General features: G+C 42.7%; 1 protein-coding gene across 1 annotated transcript in view; it reads left to right on the top strand.

Moving 5' to 3' along the window:
* ajap1 (adherens junctions associated protein 1) overlaps positions 1-12573 on the top strand; it is a 59843-nt gene extending 47270 nt beyond the window's left edge. The window contains exons 3-6 of the mRNA XM_084069169.1: positions 9593-9680; positions 10133-10375; positions 10884-11017; positions 12504-12573. Of these exons, the coding sequence (XP_083925295.1) occupies positions 9593-9680; positions 10133-10375; positions 10884-10956 (404 nt within the window). The 3' untranslated portion in view covers positions 10957-11017; positions 12504-12573. The remainder of the gene's footprint in view (positions 1-9592; positions 9681-10132; positions 10376-10883; positions 11018-12503) is intronic.
* The last annotated feature ends 8285 nt before the right edge of the window (positions 12574-20858 follow it).

Raw genomic sequence — 20858 nt, 5'->3', positions numbered from 1 at the left:
ATGTGAGATTGTATGTCAGCTGTTCTCGGCCCGCACGGTAGTGCGGGGTGAAGTATATATGTCTCGCTAGGAGCGTCTCACCAGCCAACGCACAAGAGGAGGTTGAACTGAAACCAACGCTCCCCAAAACAACAGGTTTGGGGATCTTTTGGGAATTGATTACATGAAACAGACACCTGCGCGTGCAGTCTCAATGTCTGTAAACAAGAAATCTGTCTATGCGACAGTACTTTCCGGCTCAGAACATAAGCTGAATGTCTAAAGAAAAAATGAAAGACTGAGAGAAGACAGAAGTATAGAACTGAGTGGGGGAAAAAATGAGGGTGGCTATAAAGTGACAGAAGATTATGTACAAACCAGGCAATTGTTTTCAGTTAGCCATTGTAGAATACATGATGTACCCTACATAACATAAAGGGAAAAGCAGGCAAGCTGCATAGAAGCCAGGGAGTACTGACACAGTTCCTTGTCTGCCAAGCGACCACAGACTGGCTAACATGGTATGTGAAATAAGCATGTTGATTTTGTTTTTAAAACCTAATGGTTGTTGATAGTAGTATGCCAATATGACTAAACTAGTACTGGGTAACAGAAGAGTGGGCAAGCTTTGGAAAATGGTGAGAAATAAGGTAAAATATACATGATTTGAAGGTAACTGGATAGATGGGCACCAAGGAAGAGTGGGCGGTGTTAAATTGGCTATTTTTTTCCAAAATGTTAATAAAAGAACACATACAAAAGTAAAGTATACATGATTAGAACATGCTTAAACATTCGACAATTAGGGTCTAATATTTATACAATTGCTACAAATTGCTACAAAACCTGTATATCCAGTCATTTTGGGGCATAAACAAGAAGTTGAAGGATAAAATTAAGTCTGATAATGATGTACCGTGCATGTTCACATCATGTATACATGTTTACAATACTTAATACCATTTTTCAAATATTTTATTTTGTAGCATTTTGGACAAAATAGCCAATTGTACATCGAGGTGACCAGATGTCCCTGTTGCCCACCTATCCTGTATCCGATTTGAACGTAATTGTAGAACATTTCACATTTAAGGCCTAAGTTACAACCATGTTATCTACCTTACAATTTGAATCCAGTGTCGAATGTTTGCCGGAGTGTAAGTTCCATCACTGTTGCCAGATTGCGCGCGAGCAACAAGCAACCAGCTTGATGCAAAAACACCGCCCTGCGCACTGCGCATGCGTCAACGCACTTTCCCTAACCGACAACACGCCACTTCGCGCTTACAACTTTTGGACATGGCAACCCCGCAAACCCCGCCCATCACCGAACATCACCGAACGGCTCCGGCCCCAGCCGAACACAACGAAGCGACGGCCATTGAAAAATGCACAGTTAACTCCTCAATGCTCAAATAAGCACACATTTCGAACCAATGTGGAAATATTCTCACACAAACAAGCCCAACTTAGATTTCTGACCATTACAAATGTCAATAGACACGCAGGGCACGAGGCAGTGGCCCTGCGGAAATCGCGGCCTAATGCGCAAGAATAAGCCTCGGCTGGTAGTCGGCGGCCCGACGATAGCGTTAGCATGCGCCTAACGCTAATGGTAACCAACGCTGCTGTCGTCACTCAAACGGCTACGTTAAACATCTTATCAACAACCTGTATGAACGTTAGTGTGGTCAATGTCATCAATGCTAACTAATTTGCCCGTTGAACAGTGTTATTTGGGTGACTTTTGGGGGTTTCTGTGACACTATATGTCACGATGTAGCACAATAAAGAACCTTCACAATAAAGGTTGCAACACATACACACCATGCTACACGAGAGCCTCGCGCCAGCGACTAGACGGAAGGGTCGCGTAGCGACCCGCACCTCTAGTAGTACAATAAGTGTGATGTAGTAGCCTAATGCAGGTGTAAGACCTGTTGTGTTTGTATTGTGTTATAGGTATAACTGTGCCAAAATGCATAGTTTTCTATGCATTTTGGGGGTTTTGGCTTTGCCGCGCGGCCGGAATAGGTGTCCCTTATTTTAATCTCTAGGAGTTGGCAACCCGAATAGGCTCTGAGAAAATCGCAGTCGTGGGATGGCCAGGTGCTTAAGACAACTTCAGTGTAAAGTGTCCTTGAGCAATGTTGAATGCTTACCTGCTTGCTTGCTGAACTTTGCCCAGTATTTCAAAAATAGACATAGCCTAACGTCATCCCCAAAAGTGTGTTGGCAAGCACGTGTTTTTGCTAATACCAGTTAATTTTTTTTCTCCTAGTGATGACAGCCAAAATGGTGCTTTATGGCAGCCAGAGCATTCTTAAGAGGAGAGCTCAGTGTGTGTATTACAAAACAGTGGGCACTGGGCAGCTTTTTTTGGAATTAAACTTGAGTTTTTACTCCTGGAAACAGATAGTTTCATTTGTGCTGCCACTGGAGTCGCAGAAATGATCACTTTCTGTTTCTTTTTCCTCGGAAGGTTTCACTGTTTTAAAATACTTGCTTAAATATGCACACTTTGCAGCTGTTGCACAGATATCTCTTGTATCCTCTCATTATGTTTTTGAGCTCCTAATTATTTTGTTTCCCCAAATTCGACTTGTAAACAAGCGGTGAATGAAATCACCGAACGCTCGTCCCAAAACACACTCGCCCCAGGTCTAATCCGGCGGCCTCTGTCCGCGAAATGAATGTGGGCGAGTGTGTTTTGGGGCGAGCGTTCCGGTTACCAACGGAACGCTCGCCCAGAATCGTTTTTTTTTACTCTCTCTCGCTCTGCTGCCTGAGCCCTGTGCAGCACAGTGCAAGTTAACGCCAGCGGCGGCGGGTGGGAACAAAAATCTCCGGATACGGATATTTCCATATCCGGGTGTGCTACAATGAAATGTGTCACTGCGAGGGAGGCCTACAATGAAATGTGTCACTGCGAGGGAGGCCTACAATGAAATGTGTCACTGCAAGGGAAAAAATAAAATAAAATAAAAGACCACTTCGCGTAGAACTACACGACTGGCACGCTGCGCAATTATTTAGGTTCGCGTAGAACTACGCGATTGGCACGCAATGTGTTAAGCAACAAATCTGAGTATTTCTTCCATCACTGAACACAGCAGATACTGTTGTGAAGGTGAATACCTCCCATGGACGCTGTGACCGTCCAGCTCCACATATGTGTTAAGTCTCATTAGAGTCCAGGGTCTCAGGTGGTTCCAAAGTTGTGGACATTCAGGACCGCACTAAACGCACCTCATGGCTGTAACTCACTGTGATTCACATTTCACACACGCACACTGTAGCAAGCTGTCATGAATGATTGTACATCATTATAGTGTTTGTGTGCACGTGTGTGTGCATATATTCCATTACAGTTATGAGGTATTGATGTCCATATACTGTAAAGTGGGATTTGTTTGTGATGGTACATAGCTCCTGTTGAACATCAACAGCATTTCACCATCAAGTGGGATTCATTGATTGTAGATCCTGTTGAACATGGTCTCTAGGTGTTCCTTTCACCATCGTGTGGTGTGTGTGTGTGTGTGTGTGTGTGTGTGTGTGTGTGTGTGTGTGTGTGTGTGTGTGTGTGTGTGTGTGTGTGTGTGTGTGTGTGTGTGTGTGTGGGTGTGCACGCAACGTGTGAGTGTGTGAGCATGTCCTCCAGATGCTTACCGATTGTTCCTGGTGATTGTAGTGCTAGTAGCCCCCTCCACCTGTCTCGTCACCAGGGCAGATGGAGCTGTCATCCCCATTATGGGTATTAGATGAAGATGACTAAACCCATGATGGGAAGAGCTGCCACTCATAACTCAGCACTGGTTAGATGATCTGCGAGTCACGGGGTTAAACACCAGCTGTGGTCAGGAGTAATAAGTAGAAAGCAGCCCCCACGGCCATGCCGACCAATAGTGAATATGTAATGCAGACTTGAAAACCCCATCAGATGTCCTCCTCAAAGCCAAGAAGGGTAAATGAATACCCAAAGGGGGGGGGGGGGGGGGGGCAGTGAAAGGTGATAATCTCTGGCCGCCAAAGGTTACACATGCAAACTGTATGGCGGCAGTGATAATTGGCACGATGCTATCAGAGGCAAATGAAGCATCATCACAAGGGGTTAAACGAACAGCTGAGTAAATAAGTAAGACCGACAACCACTCCAGAGCAAAACGAGCACATGTAAAATGTATGCTAAGTGCTCAAGTGTGTATGGGATCTATTTTTAAACAAGCAAGTGAATAAAATTTCAGCGAACACCCAAATGCTATACATTGTGACCTGCTGTACGTGGGAGATGTACTTGTAGAGGCGTAGAATGGAGCATTCTCAGTGGAGAGGGAGAGATGGAGAGCGAGAAAGAGAGACAGAGAGAACCACTTTTCCCAGCGGTTACCATGGCAATCCAATAATCTCGCCGTTCCTCTCTATATTGACTCTCAATAAAGTGGGTGAAAAAAAATGAATCTCCTTTCCTCCACCGTTAAATCTGGACTTAAATGCTGATGCCTGGTGACAGCCATGCAGAGTCAAGTCAATCAGTTTGCCTGATTTACAGGAAACTCAGCCAAGTAGAGACGGAGGGGCCTGGCAGAGAAGAGCAGATGCTGCCTCACTTTATTCTCTGCTCTCAGCTCTCTTTCGTCATGGCTTGACACATCCGCCTAGAGGAAGAACTGTGCAGATGCTGGCTGAGAATATCTATTATTTGTCGATCAAAGGACTACGTAGCACACTGTTTTGCTTTCATCACTTTTTTAAGTGAAGTTTGAGGCTTTTTTGGAGCCTTTTTTATTATTCAATTAGCAGTGGTGAGTGACAGTAATGCCGGTAGAGAAAGAAAGAGAGAATCAATGACTTGGAGAATACATTGTGGGCCTGTCTCAAATCCTCAATAGTGCAAATTTGTGACAGTACGTATATAAAAATAGCCACCGTCATCAACATGATTTGAATTTAGTTGCTCATTTCCATTTCTTTTTTTTTCTTCTTTATTTTGCCTGAGAGTCTTGGCCACCAATAGAGACAGGCTACAAGAGTACAAGTGTATCCTCTGGTAAGAGATGATATCATGGAACCAATAGTCTAACCTCTACTGCACTGTCATGAGTTTGCCACCTTGACTGACTGGATTATGCAGCTAGCGATGACTTTTTGACACCAGTTAAAAAGTCATAGAATATTTGGCTGTGATCTCTCTCTCTCTCTTACATTCCCCTTCACTCGGTCTCTCTGCCTCTTTCTCTCAGCACCCACTTCTTCTGGAAGTGTTCAGATTGCCCAGGGACTCAGTGGAAATCAGCCTAGATTGACACTTTGACACTAACGTTAATTGGCAATCACTAGCCATCAGCGGGCCACCTTTGACAGAAGTGCTGCCTTTTCTCTCTCTCTCTCTCTCACACACACACACACACACACACACACACACACACACACACACACACACACACACACACACACACACACACACACACACACACACACACACACACACACACACACACACACACACACACACACACACACACACAGTCATGTCTGTCTCATGTCTGTCTCTCTCTCTCTGTGCACGCGTGTGCGTGCGCGCGTGTGTGTGTGCGTGTGCGTGCGCGTGCGTGTGCGTGTGCGTGTGCGTGTGTGTGTGCGTGTGCGTGTGCGTGTGAGAGAGGGATGGTCTTACTGCTTGGCAGGCAGTCCTCACTCTTCCCAGATATGTGTAATGCATTACAAATGGACAGGTTCTATGCATTTTACCCTGTGAGATGTTGTGTGCTTATAGATCAGCTATTTTCGGTGCAAGAAGTAGCCATTATAAAAAATGGCATATTCACAACTAAGTATTTCCAACAAACGTCTGATAGCCAAGTCGCTTGTACGTACACAAACCAGAGCTACAGTCTCCATTCCCCGCAATGCTTTTGTACACATTCCTCATTTGTTCACCACTGCCTTGAGCAGCTCATTTTGGCAGGAGGAAAAACAACTTAATTGCAGTTCAGGCTCTAATGGTATTAATAATGGTGGAAGGCAATTTAGAAGCGAGCAACAGGAGCTGTGATGTGAAAGGACATTTACTCATGCAGGCTAATTTTCATACAGCTCCAGGATGCATTATGTATGGCTTTAATTGGTATAGCATCGAGCTTCAGTGCATGTGCCCTGGCTTAATATTTTACCTGGCTTAGTTCAGAAATCTACCACCATTAACATTTGGTCACTAAGGTGTGATCGGGTCAAATGACCATTTTCATATAAGCTAAGTTTATTGACCCCTTTTGACTTTTTGTGTCAAATGCAGGGCAGCTCTATATGGAGGTCTTATGAAAAGTAGATAGCGCAAAGAGATTTCATTAGTCCGCCATGCTTTCCTGTGACATATTCATCAGTGTCATAGCCATGGAGGTGGAAAAACTCATTTATTTCTCTCTGGGAGTTTTGCTGGGGCTAAAATCATGCTGGCAGAGTGGCCAGAAGCTCTCTGTCCCTCTCCTCCCCTCTCTGTCAGTTTCTTCTTCATCCCTCTCGCACTCTCACATCCTTATGGCTAATTTAGTTGTTAAACTTTGACGAAAATAAACCATTTTATTCTGTATTTTTTCAGAGCAATGCGGTTTCACAACAAAGTGTACATTAGAAGCTTTACTATATTTCCGGTCCCTCCTGTGGTACATGCCACTGACTCAACCAAACAGAACCTACCCAAGCTCCTCTAAAGCAAGGTGACTGCCAGAGGTGATTTTTCAGCCCGGCTGCCAGAGCACAATGAGTCTGAGGCGACCGGGCCAAATGTTGCTCCATCCACCTGGCACTTGTAGATGTGAAACGGGCCCTGCCTCGCCTCCTCTCGCAGATGTGTCAGCCCATGTCATTAACTGACATATTATCTCTCCCACCCCTCTAATGCACTGCCCCAAGAAATGAGGTTATAATGGACAAAAAGTTGGAGGTTTGCACGACTACACCTCTCTTTGTGAGCTTCATTTATTCCACAGCCCCCCTCCCCCCAGCCCCAAAACATGTAAAATCTTTGCCCCGAGAATTGCCCGCCTTTCACACTGACATAGACATGAAATGAAACGTATTCTCAGCGGAGACGCCAGCTATTGATCAAGGTCAAGGGCGGGCTGTATCATCCCTGAACTTGGAGAGATGTTAATTTATAAATCCACGCTTTCAACTTGCAGCCTTTATATGCGGAATATGAGGAAGGGTGGGGATGTCAAATGACTCTCCTGATAAGTTAATTTGCTTTTGCGGCGGCAAGGGACTTAAATTGGGAGGAAGAGGCGTGGCCTGGTGAGCCCACCAAAGATATCATTAATCCAACGCTGACCTGGCTCACCTCTGGTGAAACCCCTGCCTGACTTGGGTTCATTATCCCAGTGCATGCGCAGGGAGTCAGTCAGGGCTTGTCTGAGTCCTTTTTATTTATTTTTTTATAACAGCCGCCACAGCTCATTTTGTGTCATCCCAAAGATAAATTGGCCCGGATCAGCGGCTAGGCAGCTGGCTGATGGAGAAGTGAGATGTATGGGGCCCGCGAGAGCCCTTTCATCGTGACGGTTTTTCCTTCCCGCCACATGTCACCTGCTGCTGCAGTGCGTACCTTCATCCCCCAGCGCATGTATCACTTTCTCTCACCCACACACATACCCTTACAATGTTGAAGTAATCCTGCGCGACAGACGTGTGCTGTACTGAACGGCTGTTTGAGGATTACACTCCTCCGGCAAAATTGAGGGATCAGCTCTCATGGGGGTTTAAACTAAAAAACAATGCCGTGTTTTGCACTGTAGATTAGTCAGACGGAATAATGCAAGCAAGTGCATAAACATCTGCTTGTCCACATCTGTTGCAAAAGCAAGATCCCTCAAGTGGAAGCTCACTTGAAGAATTTGTATTATCATGAAGGCGTAAGTGCAACTGCTATTTGACTCCAATAAAATCTAGAAACAAGTGCTTGCATGGCTCTACTTGGCCTTGCTTTGACTGTAAAATCAGTATAACTTTTGGGTATTGGCTTGTTGTTGCTACTGTATGCATACATTATATTTTTGATCAGTCTAGGACCGAACTCCTAGACTGGAATCCAGACTGATTCACTCCGTTCAGCAGACCTATTTATTTATATGTTTAGCAGGGACAAATACAAAAAACAATGAATCAAGTTATAAAAAACATGAAACCGTTGCAATTGTACAAGGGGTTTATAGCCGAGGCTAATTTGCGACCCCAGTCCCTGGTTACTTGACAAGCGAAGTGGGGGAACAAAAGGTATGTTGAACGCAGTGAATAAGTGTGGATTCCAGGCTACCAAACTCCCACCTGCGAGGTGAGATCTGATCTGATAACGCTGAATACAGGTGTATTTTAAGGATTCATATACTGTACATAAAACTTTTAGCAATTCTGTGTAGAACATTCAGTGCATAAACTATTATATAGATATCATATTCTCACCTTGTGGAATGCACCTCTCCCACTTGAAATCAATTTTATTTCAGGGTAACAGTATACCCACACAAGAATATGTGCATGGCAGTACATAGTGGTTGCAGACTAAAGGGAATTTGCAATTAATTTGTGTTTTTCTTGCATCCTAAATATTTCTATTCAAAACATTATACTGATGGGGAATGTCCTGGCCGAAAAAATTAACTACCTGACACTCTTCCCCCCACAAGGTGCCATTGAGCAAGTTTTTGAACCCTCAGCTGTTTCAGTATTGACGCTGGCTAATAGCAGAAGGCCATGCAGTCGCTGGCTGTCTCCTCAGAACAAAGGGAGAGCAGTGCGTTGCAGTAGAAATGTCCCCAGGTAGAGAGTGACAGCACGTAAGTGGTGACTGGCTGCTCACAATCCTGTCACTCCAGAGCTATAACATTACTCAACTACTTTGCTTTTAACCAGCCTGCTACATCAAAAAATGTCTGTGACTAAAATGTGGCACGGTTGAAAGATTCATCTAATTCAGATACCTTTCATTTTGGAATGCCAAGTCAGATAAAATAGGCTTTCAAATCCTGTGAATGACCTCATTTCACTTTCACAGTCAAATAGCTTTGCCGGTGTCGATCTCTATTTGAATTGTATAAAAGCTAAAAAGACTCGGATCCTACAGTACATTGAGGTGCACTGCATGACTCAGCCAGAGCATTAATCACATAATCACTATCCATACCTCCCCTGTGCTTTAGCTCTCCGGTCTCTTTACAATATCCTTTCCTGGTAATAAAATCAACAAATGGCGCAAAATAATTACTGCAGTAGTACATATTGGACAGTATGGTCATAATTTACATCTGTACAACTATGAATTCAAATCCGATTTGGGGTTTATTTCATCTTTTCAACGGGTGAAAGTAAGTTTTAGATGGAGTTAAAGTAGTTAAGAGGAAACTTGGACCATGGAAATACATTATGCCGACACTTGGCTAAGCTGTAATAGAATAATTCATGTTGCGTTTTAAATTATGAATAGCAGTGGGTGTGATGTTCTTGTCTTCCACTATGTGGGCACAGTTCAACCCAGCTCCCCGTGATCCTTGCACAGTTCTATGACATGATGTTAAATCCTTCATTTGCTCTTTCGCTCTCTCTTTCTCTCTCTTTGCAGGTTTGGCAATTCACCAGATAATCACAATCACTGTGTCTCTCATCATGGTTATCGCAGCCTTGATCACAACTCTAGTCCTTAAAAACTGGTAGGAAAGATTCCTTACCTTACTATCAATTATTAATTATTAGTAATTAAAGGGTAACAAACCCTAGTTACGTTACGTGAGATTGCAGGAAGCAAAAAAAAAAAAAAAAAATACACAGAAAACAATTAGGTGTGATAGATGTGTGTGCCAAATTCCAATGTGATTATGTCAAATGCCAGCATGCCAATTTGTCAACCTCGACCTGCTATTAGTGTCTTGAGATAACTTGTGTGACGATGATGATTTGGCACTATATAAATAAAACAGATTGATATTGTCAATACATTTTTTATTATGTTTTAATGACAGCAAACTCTCAAAATGGGCACAAAGGTGGCCTAGGGTTTAGATCCCCTTTAAACCTTGTGCTTACATGGTGCCAGGGCGACATGCCCTGAGGTGCCAGGTATGATTTTATGTTTGTTTCTTGTCTTTGGTGCGTGCTTTTGTAGCTGTGCACAGTCGGCGAATGGCCGTCACAATAGCCATCAGCGCAAGATCCACCAGCAGGAGGAGAGCTGCCAGAACCTGACAGACTTCACGCCTGCTCGGGTTCCCAGCAAGGTGGACATCTTCACTGCCTACAATGACAGCCTGCAGTGCTCGCACGAGTGCGTGCGGACCGCCGTCCCCATCTACACGGATGAGATGATCCAGCAGACACCTGTCTACAAATCAGCTTATAACGGAAATAGGTAAACGGCATGAGGGTTAATATGCCTGAGGGTTAATATGGGGACACACTGCCCCAATACTTTATCCACATGAACCCTAGCGTCCCTATTTTGGGGCGAAAATTCTACAAAAGAAACGCATTGCATTGCAATTGTCAGGAAATGGAGAAAAGAGCCTCTATTCCAATGGATCAAATGTACCTATTAGTCACAAGCAATGTTAATACTTTTCATTGGTTTGATAACCACATGCAGACTTTTTTGGGGGGGCATGTCATTATAGACAAAATGGTCTGTAGTTAAAATAGCATATCTACAAGCAATGCAATGCTTGCGAGCTTGTACAGTAGATAAGCAATTTTCACTACTTTTGCATAACATTGTCATGAAAGTACAGGGCATATATTTATTAAAAAAATCTTTAAAAAGAAGAAATATGGAGATACAAGATTTTTGCCTGACAGTGTCGATATCCTCTATTATGATCTAGGCTTTTAGCATGTCTAACACACTGCTCTTTATTCCACAGACCTTCTCCCACTGAAAGGCAACTGATCCCTGTGGCCTTTGTGTCGGAGAAATGGTTCGAGATCTCCTGCTGACCGGCTGACGGCTTCGCTCACTATGCTGTGGGCGGAAAAGACTTCCTGAATTCATGCTCTGGTGGGTAGTGTGCCACTTTCTCCCTCTGCAAATCATCATGTGAGCCATAGCCACCTAAATCCCTGCAGTGATGCTGCCCCAGTTTGGGAATAGAAGGGAGCTTGGCATATGTTTGTTATTTCTGCCATGATTATGTATTATTGCATCTTCCGTGCTGTGTTGCAATATGATGGAGAGCATTTAGGCCCAATTCCGTGCAATACCACTAAGGTTCATTACCCAAGTGATAAGGCAATTCTGCATTCCTGTGTTTATAAGATGTCTACAGGCAGTGCACGTTATAGGAAATAATACCATGGATACTTAAATTGCCACCATCATTCGCGCAGCAATGTAATATCGCTTTGAGCATTTCGATAGGTAAAGGGACACTTTCACTTGACTTTCACTGTATGTTTATGCACGGTTGATATACTATGCTAGAGAGGGCCCCATTTGAAATTCAAAGTGTGAAAGTTAAACACATGCTCCGGCCCCACAGTGTGGCTGGAAGCCCAGAGGGAAGCAAAGTCTGCTATTGACCCAGATTTTTAAAGGAATAGAATGGCTGCGAGGTAGCATGCTGAGAGGACAGCGCCAAACCATCGTCTGGACACACATTAGTCTCAGTCAGCCCAGCACTCCACAGTCTGCTGTGCTCTTAAAAGACAAAGAGACACAATTATTATGGACGGCATACCTGCACAGTAAAACCCTGAAGGTTACTTTAACTCAGTTTGTGAAAATGGATCCTTGCGGGTCCATTCTTGCACTCTGAGTTACAGGATTTTGCTGTGTAATACACTGTACTGTATGTTAGTTAGGGTGGAGGAAAGCATTGCACATTGCATGACAATATGGCTTTTGGTAAAGCATTGTTCTCGTTGATATGTACCATTTAACCACTTTTAACCCTGGCATCCCTATATCGGCCATGTCATTATAGATGTAATTTAAAACCCCTGTTCACATGTCCCATGGTGTGGTTTAATTGCTCTGTTCAATAAATGTACATGTAAATATTTCTCCCCCAATAAATGTTCCTAAAGCTGGACTCACACTACGGGAGTTTTACAATTTTGAACAATTTTGAAATCTGATTGCATCACACACTACAGAAGAATCTTTTCAGAATATCAAGCTCACCATGCATCGTGGTGGGATGCGTTGAGAGCTTGAAGATTCTTTAAGTGGTTAACCACTTGAGCCCCTGCATCCCTATTCCGGGGAGAACATTCACTGACAATAGCAGATCTACAAGCTCACAATGAGTTGCAACGGGATGCATTGAGAGCTTTCAGATGCGCTGTTTTTAGCGAATAGATTTGGTGTCGACAGAAAACAGCAGCCCAAGTACAGTTGCAACTCAGGTCTGTTTCACTAAGACTAGAGGGGTTAAGTGGTTAAATTATGTGAGCCAGCTTCATGCATCCTTTGCAACAGTGATCAATTGATTTCTTTCAATCAGCCCATAATGAGGAGTAATGGTGATTTCTGTTCTCCACAGGATCCCGTCAGAAAGCAAGAAACAACAACAAAAAACAGCCAATTTTGTAAAATAGCGGGATCACTCTTTGGACATCGGTGAAGATATTTATTTTTGTAGAAATGTTCACAAAGCAGAGCAGCCACAGCGTTGCCACTCCATGTTTCCAGGGACATGTAGTTATTTAGATATAGAGTATACTATATACTTATATTTACGGGGTGTGTTGGGGCAAGACTGTGGATGCCACTGATGTCCTCAAGAGGAAAACATTGGGACATTTGACATTTGATGGAAGAGATCCGAGGAGCTACTGTCTGTCGGGGAGGAACTGTATTTCCAGAACAATGTGCCAATAATGCCGCTATGTGCCACAACATGTACAGAAGGGACTTTTGAGAAACAGCCCCTGGACAAAAGACAGAGTGCTATATTAACCCTGTATCAACTCCATTGTGTTTTTAAATGAAAAGTGAACAAACAAACGAAAACAAAAAAAACTGCTACAAAAGTATTTGACAATGTTTTAACATAGTTTTAAGAATTGTGTTGCAAAAAAAAATCCCAAAAATATATTTATTCTATACAGAGCACTATTATACGAGAGGGGAGAAGTGAAGGGAAGGAACGGTATATGCTTTATTGAACATGTTAATTTGAAGAAATCTTTTCCTCTTACCCCACCCCGGTTTTAAAAGAGTATTACTGTCTATTTTTTTTATACAGAAAATATGTTTCAAAGTTAATCACAGCTCAAACAGTGTGGATCCCGAGTAGCTGCCTTTCAGAACTGTTAATTAACTTCTCCTGTCTAAGCCAATCTTTAAAAAAACTGCAACATTTTTGCAGTGTTTGACTTACGAAAACTATTTGGAAACAGTTTGCACCGCCCCTATTCCAAGGAGAGTACCTATCATGATTGATCTGAGGTGTGATTGATTTGCCTCAGTAGAGAAAAAAACAATGTTAGTCTCATTAGGCTATACATGTTGGCAGTAAATTCCTCGCTTTGTTGTGCGAGGATGGCACCGGTATTTCAGGTCGATCTAGGTCTCTCAGCAACACTTTGAGACTCAGCAACACTTAGTTATAAGTTACTGTGATTAGTTATGATTTAGCTGCATCGCTACAAGGGTATGAATAGATTCAAATTAGAAGTTTGGATTCAAATTATTCATGCTTTGCATAAATGGGAAATTAATTTCTCCACCCAACTCACAGACTGCAAATGTCTATCTCCACCCAGCTCATAGATCGCTGTACTCCCGGTAAATTAGTTTTCTAACTTAGAATTATAGTTACAAAAGAAAGTATATTTAACAGGCTGGAAGAAAGTGAGGCTATTAGTCACAGACAGGAAATAGACACCCTCTCAATTATTAAATGGTAATGAACAAGAACCTGTGATGGAAGAGTCTAAAAGGTGTCGCTCAGGTCCAAAGCTATCTGCACCAAGTTCTATGAATACAGGCAAGAATTGCAACCATTTACACCTTCTCTCATCAGATCTGTGGCCAACTCAAAGTTTCAATGTTCAGTTCCATGAGACACTGCAGTCACCAGATTTATAGTGTATCAAGCAAATGCAGCTACAGTAACGCCGAGCTGTTAGAGGTTGGATACAAATTAGGTTCTGTTCTTCATGTGGAGAGAGGCACATTGTGAGATGTTGGCATGCCTTTTTCCCAACAGACCTTCTACTACAGTATGAGACATCGTTTTTTTCTCTCCCTTTTCTCTCTCCCATGAAAAAAAGCCAAGAAATATAATCAGTGCAACACTGAGGGAAGGGGATTAAGAGCAAGCCAATAATGCAGCAGACAAATTGGGCAAAAACGACAGTATCTCTGACCTCCAGGTGAAGGAATTAACCTCGCCAAGCGCAGAAGACGACTCCTGAGAGAGCTCTAGCGCCAAAAGTCATTTTTAAGATCATCCTTGCTGAAAGCGCAGGAAAGAAAGATTCCCTTTGTGCTACAGTGTGAAGCTTTTGGGAGAGCCAGTTATAAATCTACCTTCTGGTTGTGCCGAGTTTGTTTCAAAGCACAAACGCGACTCTCATTGTAAATGTTTTTATTTTCTGGGTGCAGACAGCAATATGTACAGATCAAATGAATGATGGGTTTTATAGCCTTTTGTGGGCGGACAGGACTCCAATAATTCACTTAAGTGGTTTCAGGCTTGTGCTCCTCTGTGCCGTTGGGTTTACAAAAGGTGGATAAGAAATTGTCCAGTTTGTGCAGTTCTGAGAACAGTATATTTGTATACTGTTTGTTAGCCATTCATGAGTAGATAAGCTGGCCTGGCATCAACACTGTGGTGCAAAATGACGGCTTTTGCCCCCTCACACACAACAAGAACACAGCAACATCCTGAGTATTAATTTAACCCTGAAAGTGTAAAGAATGGTCACTTTTATTGTTAAATTAACACTCAGGATTTTACTGTGCAACTCTCATGAATGACAATGCCAATTCAGCCTAAAGCGCGTTTTGGGTATTGGAATTTACTTATTCAACATAACATATATTTTTTGAATGAATAGTGTTATCTTAATAGAGGGTTATGAAAACAACTGTAAATGATACACGTGTAAATGTATTTTCTATATATTTACTTCTATTTGTGTACAGGTGTGTTCTATTTTTCAAGGCCTTCCCCCGTTTTTGGGAAAGGTTTTGGCTAGGTCGGGGATAGTGTCTCTGTTTACATGTGTAACTATGATATTTCCTTCATAACACAAAACTAAACCTTATTGTTCCAAGCTTCCTACCTGCACTTTGAAGCAGTACTTGTATTATATTTTTAGCAAAATCATTACAATACTTTAGTAGACGCTGCAATAGCTCACACACTGGGTGATTTCTTGTTGGAATGTAATGCAGGTGAAGCCTGATGTATACTTTGTCGCATGACCGTGTCGCTCCCCGAAAATAACCAATCCACAAGCACGTAGAGCTTGTAGATCTTCTATTTTCGGTGAGCAACACTGTCGTACAACGGACTATAAATTAAGCATACCGGTGGGATATGACATTTCCGTCGTATCCAAGGTTGACATTTGAGTGCTGCTGAGTTCAGGGTTGTAGGGGGATGATGACATGCTGTTCTAAAAAATTAACAGGATTTTCACACAAATTATCCCCTTAATTTGTCACATTAATATATAAAAAAGTAAATACAAAAGTAGCTGCTGACAAAATAAGTCTGATTTACATGACTGATTTGCTTTCATCATCATGTATCACGTCATTTTCTTCTTTAATGACAGGGAGACTTAACAACATCTACTGTAAAAGGTCAGGTAAGGCGTATGGGGAGCTAAACTTGTTGAAGAAGAGTAACTCCTATACCCCCTTTTGATGGCATCAGTTGATGCAACTATTACACACACGTCAATCAAATCAAAATGCTTGGCAACACACCAGTATCAAAGGTACACACGAGAATTTGGAAAGAAATGTACCAATATTTAGATTTTCTCCAATTAAAAAAGGAAAGAATGTCTGTGGAAGTAAATTGTTATTCATATGTGCTTATTAATGAGTCAATTTAATGATACAGTATGTCATCAAGAACTTCCTTTCAACACACAAACGTTTCCAAAATGTGACATTGTCGGCTTGTGCAAGACATGTGAGACATGGTCCATAGTTCCACACATAATAACCGACTTGATTTCATGATACGCACTGTTTTACCAGAGGAAGTATTGGGTCAGTTGCCAATTTTCTGTACTTGACAGCTCATGGTCTACTTTACGACTGTGTAATATAACTGTGACCCTACTCCAAATCCTTTCAGATTTTATACCAAGACAAAAAAGATATAATGAGACTGATATCTTAATCTTACAGAACTCCTGAACTCTTAAACAGCCTGAACACTTGTTGCCCATAAGTGGTTCCAAAAGGATTCTGATGGGATTGTTGAAGCATAGAATAAATTGATATTTGAGTTTTAGCCAGTTATTTCTCTTCACCACACACTGTAGACAATGTGCAGGGAAAAAAAGAGTATTTGCAATCAGTTTCTGTCAAATGGCTTTCCTTTTGAAAATAAATTCTGATGGATTATCCTTCAGTTTCTCTAAAAACGGCTTGCCTTTTGAAGGGACACAGCTACTGGCAAGCTTGCTCATTTGGGATTCCTACAGGTAACTGCCAAAATAGAAGTGGTAAACACCATGGTGAACGATTGGTGTTGGGAAAAGACAGTAGATTTCTTGCCATTTTTTCAAAGTGTGATGAGCATTTTTCCTGGCATGGTTTGACCTGCTGGCAAATACGAAAGCATTCTAAGTGATGGCCACCCTCATCCTAAATTAACCACTTAAGCCCTATATCCAGTACTTTGGTGTACAGCAAATAGGGAAAATAGCTGATCTACAAGCTCAAGCAACAATTTTTGAAAAAAGTTTGCCCAAAGCCAGGGTTAATTTGGTTGAAGCAGTCTTGATGGAAGGGGTCTTTTGAATGGCAGGGCATCTTTATATAAAGTACAGGAAATTAGTGGTGACCCCATGCGATCAGCTCTCTATTTGTACTCAACCCAATTGAGCACTGTACTTCAAATAGCTCTTCTTTCCACCTCTAATAACAACATACCACAAGATGCACATTGCTGTGACACAATGGTGCCATATAGTTTATGCCAAGGCAAACAGACAGTTTTTAGGCTTTTTTCTAGAGCACAACCCCAGATCAAGACTCTAAGCCTCATTTCTATATTGCGTCATACGAATGAAAATATCTGACTTTGATGAATTCTTGTCAAGCAACGGCACGCCGGTTATGCGATAAAGTAAAAATCGGCGATAAGGCTGCTTCTATCTTGGCTGGTACCTGTAGAGAAGAAAGACATCTGAGACAGACACCAAAGACTGTGACATGCCTTTTTCATCCTCCCCAGTTTGTGTTTTTCTACCAACATCAAAATAAGGGCTTTTGTTCTTGTTTGCCTGTCTAAATATTGATCGAAACATACATGTTTCAAGGCATCATACCTTTTTCCTTTTCCCTCCCCCCATACCATTCAATGAAACCAGAACAAAAACAGAAGCAAGGGATCAATGTGTCTGGGCGCTCTGGTTAATCATGGCCTCTGAGCATCTGCGTGACCCAAATCTGCCTATGTGGCATGTCATTGGCCACTGCACAGGGGACCTCAGATGGGAGTGCAGCCCTAGAATGATTGACACCATATTGATGTTTCAGATCACTGGACAGCAATGATCCCCAAGCCCCCCCCCCCATCCCCCATCCCTGACAGGTTGTCAAAATGGAAAGGAATGCATGGTGAGTCAGTGACTGACATAAGAGGCATGTCACGTGTGATTGTACAAGAAGTAAGAAATTCCTTTAGGGTCATTTTGAAGGCTGTTCAATATCAATATCAAATGGGATGTTTGTTTTTTATTAATACTCTTGTTGTCACATCACACACAGGGGGGCACACAATGGGTTCTTTCATCAAAATTGACTTTAAACAATCACAGTCCTATTCCACAGAAAAGTGAATTGAGTGTCGTTGCCATATAAATGAAGAATTTGTACTTTGTGACTCTTTAACTTTTTATATTTGTGTTTAATATATCAATGCGTACCTCTGTTACTTTTATATATCACATGCATATAGTGCACACACAAACACGCGCACAGACACGCACACACACACACACACACACACGTACACAAAGGGACTCCCGGTCAGTCTCAGTGACGGCTAAATGTTGTACAATTTTTATTTTGTGTCTTATGAACCACATCTCTCTTCCTTTTGTAGGTATTGGTAAACGTTTCAATTTCCAGGTGATTTTGATTTGGTTACTCTTGTACTAAGCTCTGTATTTGCAAGCACTGTAAATGCGATTCTCATTGGATTCGTCCTCTGTACATTTAGTACTCTGATGTTGCTATTAATAAAATGTAAAACAACACAGGCTTGTCCTGGGGAGTTTGTTATAATGACTGTGGTTGAGCACAAAAATAAACTCTTTGAATATGAATTTAAGCTTGCCTCCTTATGCATTTTTATCAGGTTGAGTCAAATCAAATAGCTTATGCTCCTTTTATTAAAGCTGTAGTAGAGGATTAACGACCATAGCGTACCTATTTTTGCATTTTTTTTTTAAATGTAAAGAATTATTCATGTATTATTTATACATATACGGGGGGTTCAACATTTTTTCATCACAACACATTATGAGTTTGTAGGTTTGTTACTTTTGTTATAATTAACAAAACACCCCGGAGAATTGTAATGCAATCTTTTATGGGGTTCATGTATGCTCTGTACATTACATCTCCTTTACCTTCCTAAACTCTCCATTTCCACATTCCACCTACACAGATCCTCACCCACTCACTCACACACACACACATCCATTCTCACATTGTCACAGACGCTATACGTCTGTGAGAATGTCTTCTGCATGGTTCTGACTGCAGTTCGTACACACTGAAAGAATGCAACAATACTGTAGAAAGAATATCCACAGGAGAATGCCTGAATTACCTCTGACCCATCATGAGTCTACTGACCATGTAATCACAGCATCCTGAGTCCAAAAGGCCTCAGGACCTGTGCTGCATCATCATCATCATCATCGCCTCTCCCTCTCTCTATTGTTCAGGAAGAGCAGAAATGTTTTTGTACAGGCTTACAAACACGGCTTACTGTACCTACAGTATATGATACATCATACTATAATCCAGTGAACATCATTAGGGCAAATGGCTGTCGCAAATCATAGACACCAATAGACCATTTTGTAGCTCCAGTACACAGACTATACTGCCTATGGATAAAATGCCCGAATGTACAGTTGCACGGTCATTTGCAGAGCTGGATGGTATAGGCAATTTACTTAATTATGTGAAATGTATTACACTCTATTACTCCCCATCCAAAGCAGTCAAGCATTAATAATGGCATTGATTAAAGCTTTGTGGGCTCGGCCAACGCTTGTTTTAGAATTCTCAGGTTGAGTGATTTATGCATTTCAACAGTTGTAACCAGATTAAAGGCACGCCTTTCAAATCACGCTGGGTGGGGTTGCAACAGAAATCAGTAGCACTTACTTCTAATTACTGGTCTTGTTGGTGAGAGCACTGCCTTGCTTCTGGCCTCTTAAGCAGTTCTGGGCTTTGGAGGATGAATATTTCACGGGAAAAAAGGTTAATTCCTCCATGGAGTAAGCTACATATCCCATTGCAATTTAAAACTTCTCATCTGATATTTAACACCCCCTGTCTATTGACAAGGCCTCCTTCTCTTGTTTGCCCTGTCTCTGTCATAGGTCTTGACCTTTCCTTTTTGTGTCTCTCTGCGCCTCCCTTTCTCTCTCTCTCTCTTTCTCTCTCTCACATTTTGGAGATCACCTGGAGATACAGTTCCCCTGTTTTTGACGGATCGGTGCAGGCAGGGCAGTCCTCCGCTCGCCTGCTCCCCGTAGCTGGGGCCTGTCCGCGGGGAGGGCTGCCAGGCAGCATTAGCATGCGCCCAGGCCAGATCAGGCCTCACCGCCTCTGACAGGACCCGTGAGCCCCCTCGCTCCTCATACATTAAACAGAATTATGCAGGCCCGCACAGACGGGCCCGATCAATGGGGGCGGACGGTCCATGCCAACAGCTGCCAGGGAGACGCTTTAGAGTGGCGATCGAGATAAAGTACCCGCTGCAACCCGCGGCCATCAAATGCAATGCCACTGCCAAGCCAGGACAGCACAGTCGAAGTTGATTAGCTCGCTGGCTGCCGTGGCAAGGGGGAACGCCCGTCCCACTTGTGACTGTCAGACGGGACGGGGGGTTCCAAGGGGATGGGGGAATTAACTTGGAAGTGCGCATAGAGAACTTACCTAAGCTTCTCTCTCACATGTACACACACACTCACACACACGCGCGCACACGCACACGCATGCAGACAGATACCAAGGGAGTGGTAACAGAATGCCTAAGACAGCTTGAGCTGTCCTGGATTAGTATGGACGTGGGTATTGCAGTACCCTGTCCAAATTCAGTAGCGCAGGGGCCTGGAAACAATCCCGTCTTCTTGGCAGAGACACCCCAATACCTCACAATGGCTACCTCAGGGATAAAACTCTGTTCATGTTCCGTTTGCTCCAGTCAGGGCTAGGTATTGAAATGAGGACATTCACTGTGATTGTGCTATTTTCGTTATTTTTGAAGATTTGGGAAATGTGGGGGGAATCTTTTCAAATTTTGTGGAATTTTCTTTGCCTACACATGCCGAAAATAGGCACGCCGGGGTTAATGTGGTTCAGCCATGCCACCACACACCGATGAGAACGGATTTCACACAGACCTGACAACAAGATGAGGAACACCAGCAGACACCTACAGTATGACGAGAGA

The sequence above is a fragment of the Gymnoscopelus microlampas genome (assembly GCF_963454915.1).
Source record: "Gymnoscopelus microlampas genome assembly, chromosome: 10".
Lineage (NCBI taxonomy): Eukaryota > Metazoa > Chordata > Actinopteri > Myctophiformes > Myctophidae > Gymnoscopelus > Gymnoscopelus microlampas.
This window is presented reverse-complemented; position numbering and strand designations above follow the sequence as displayed.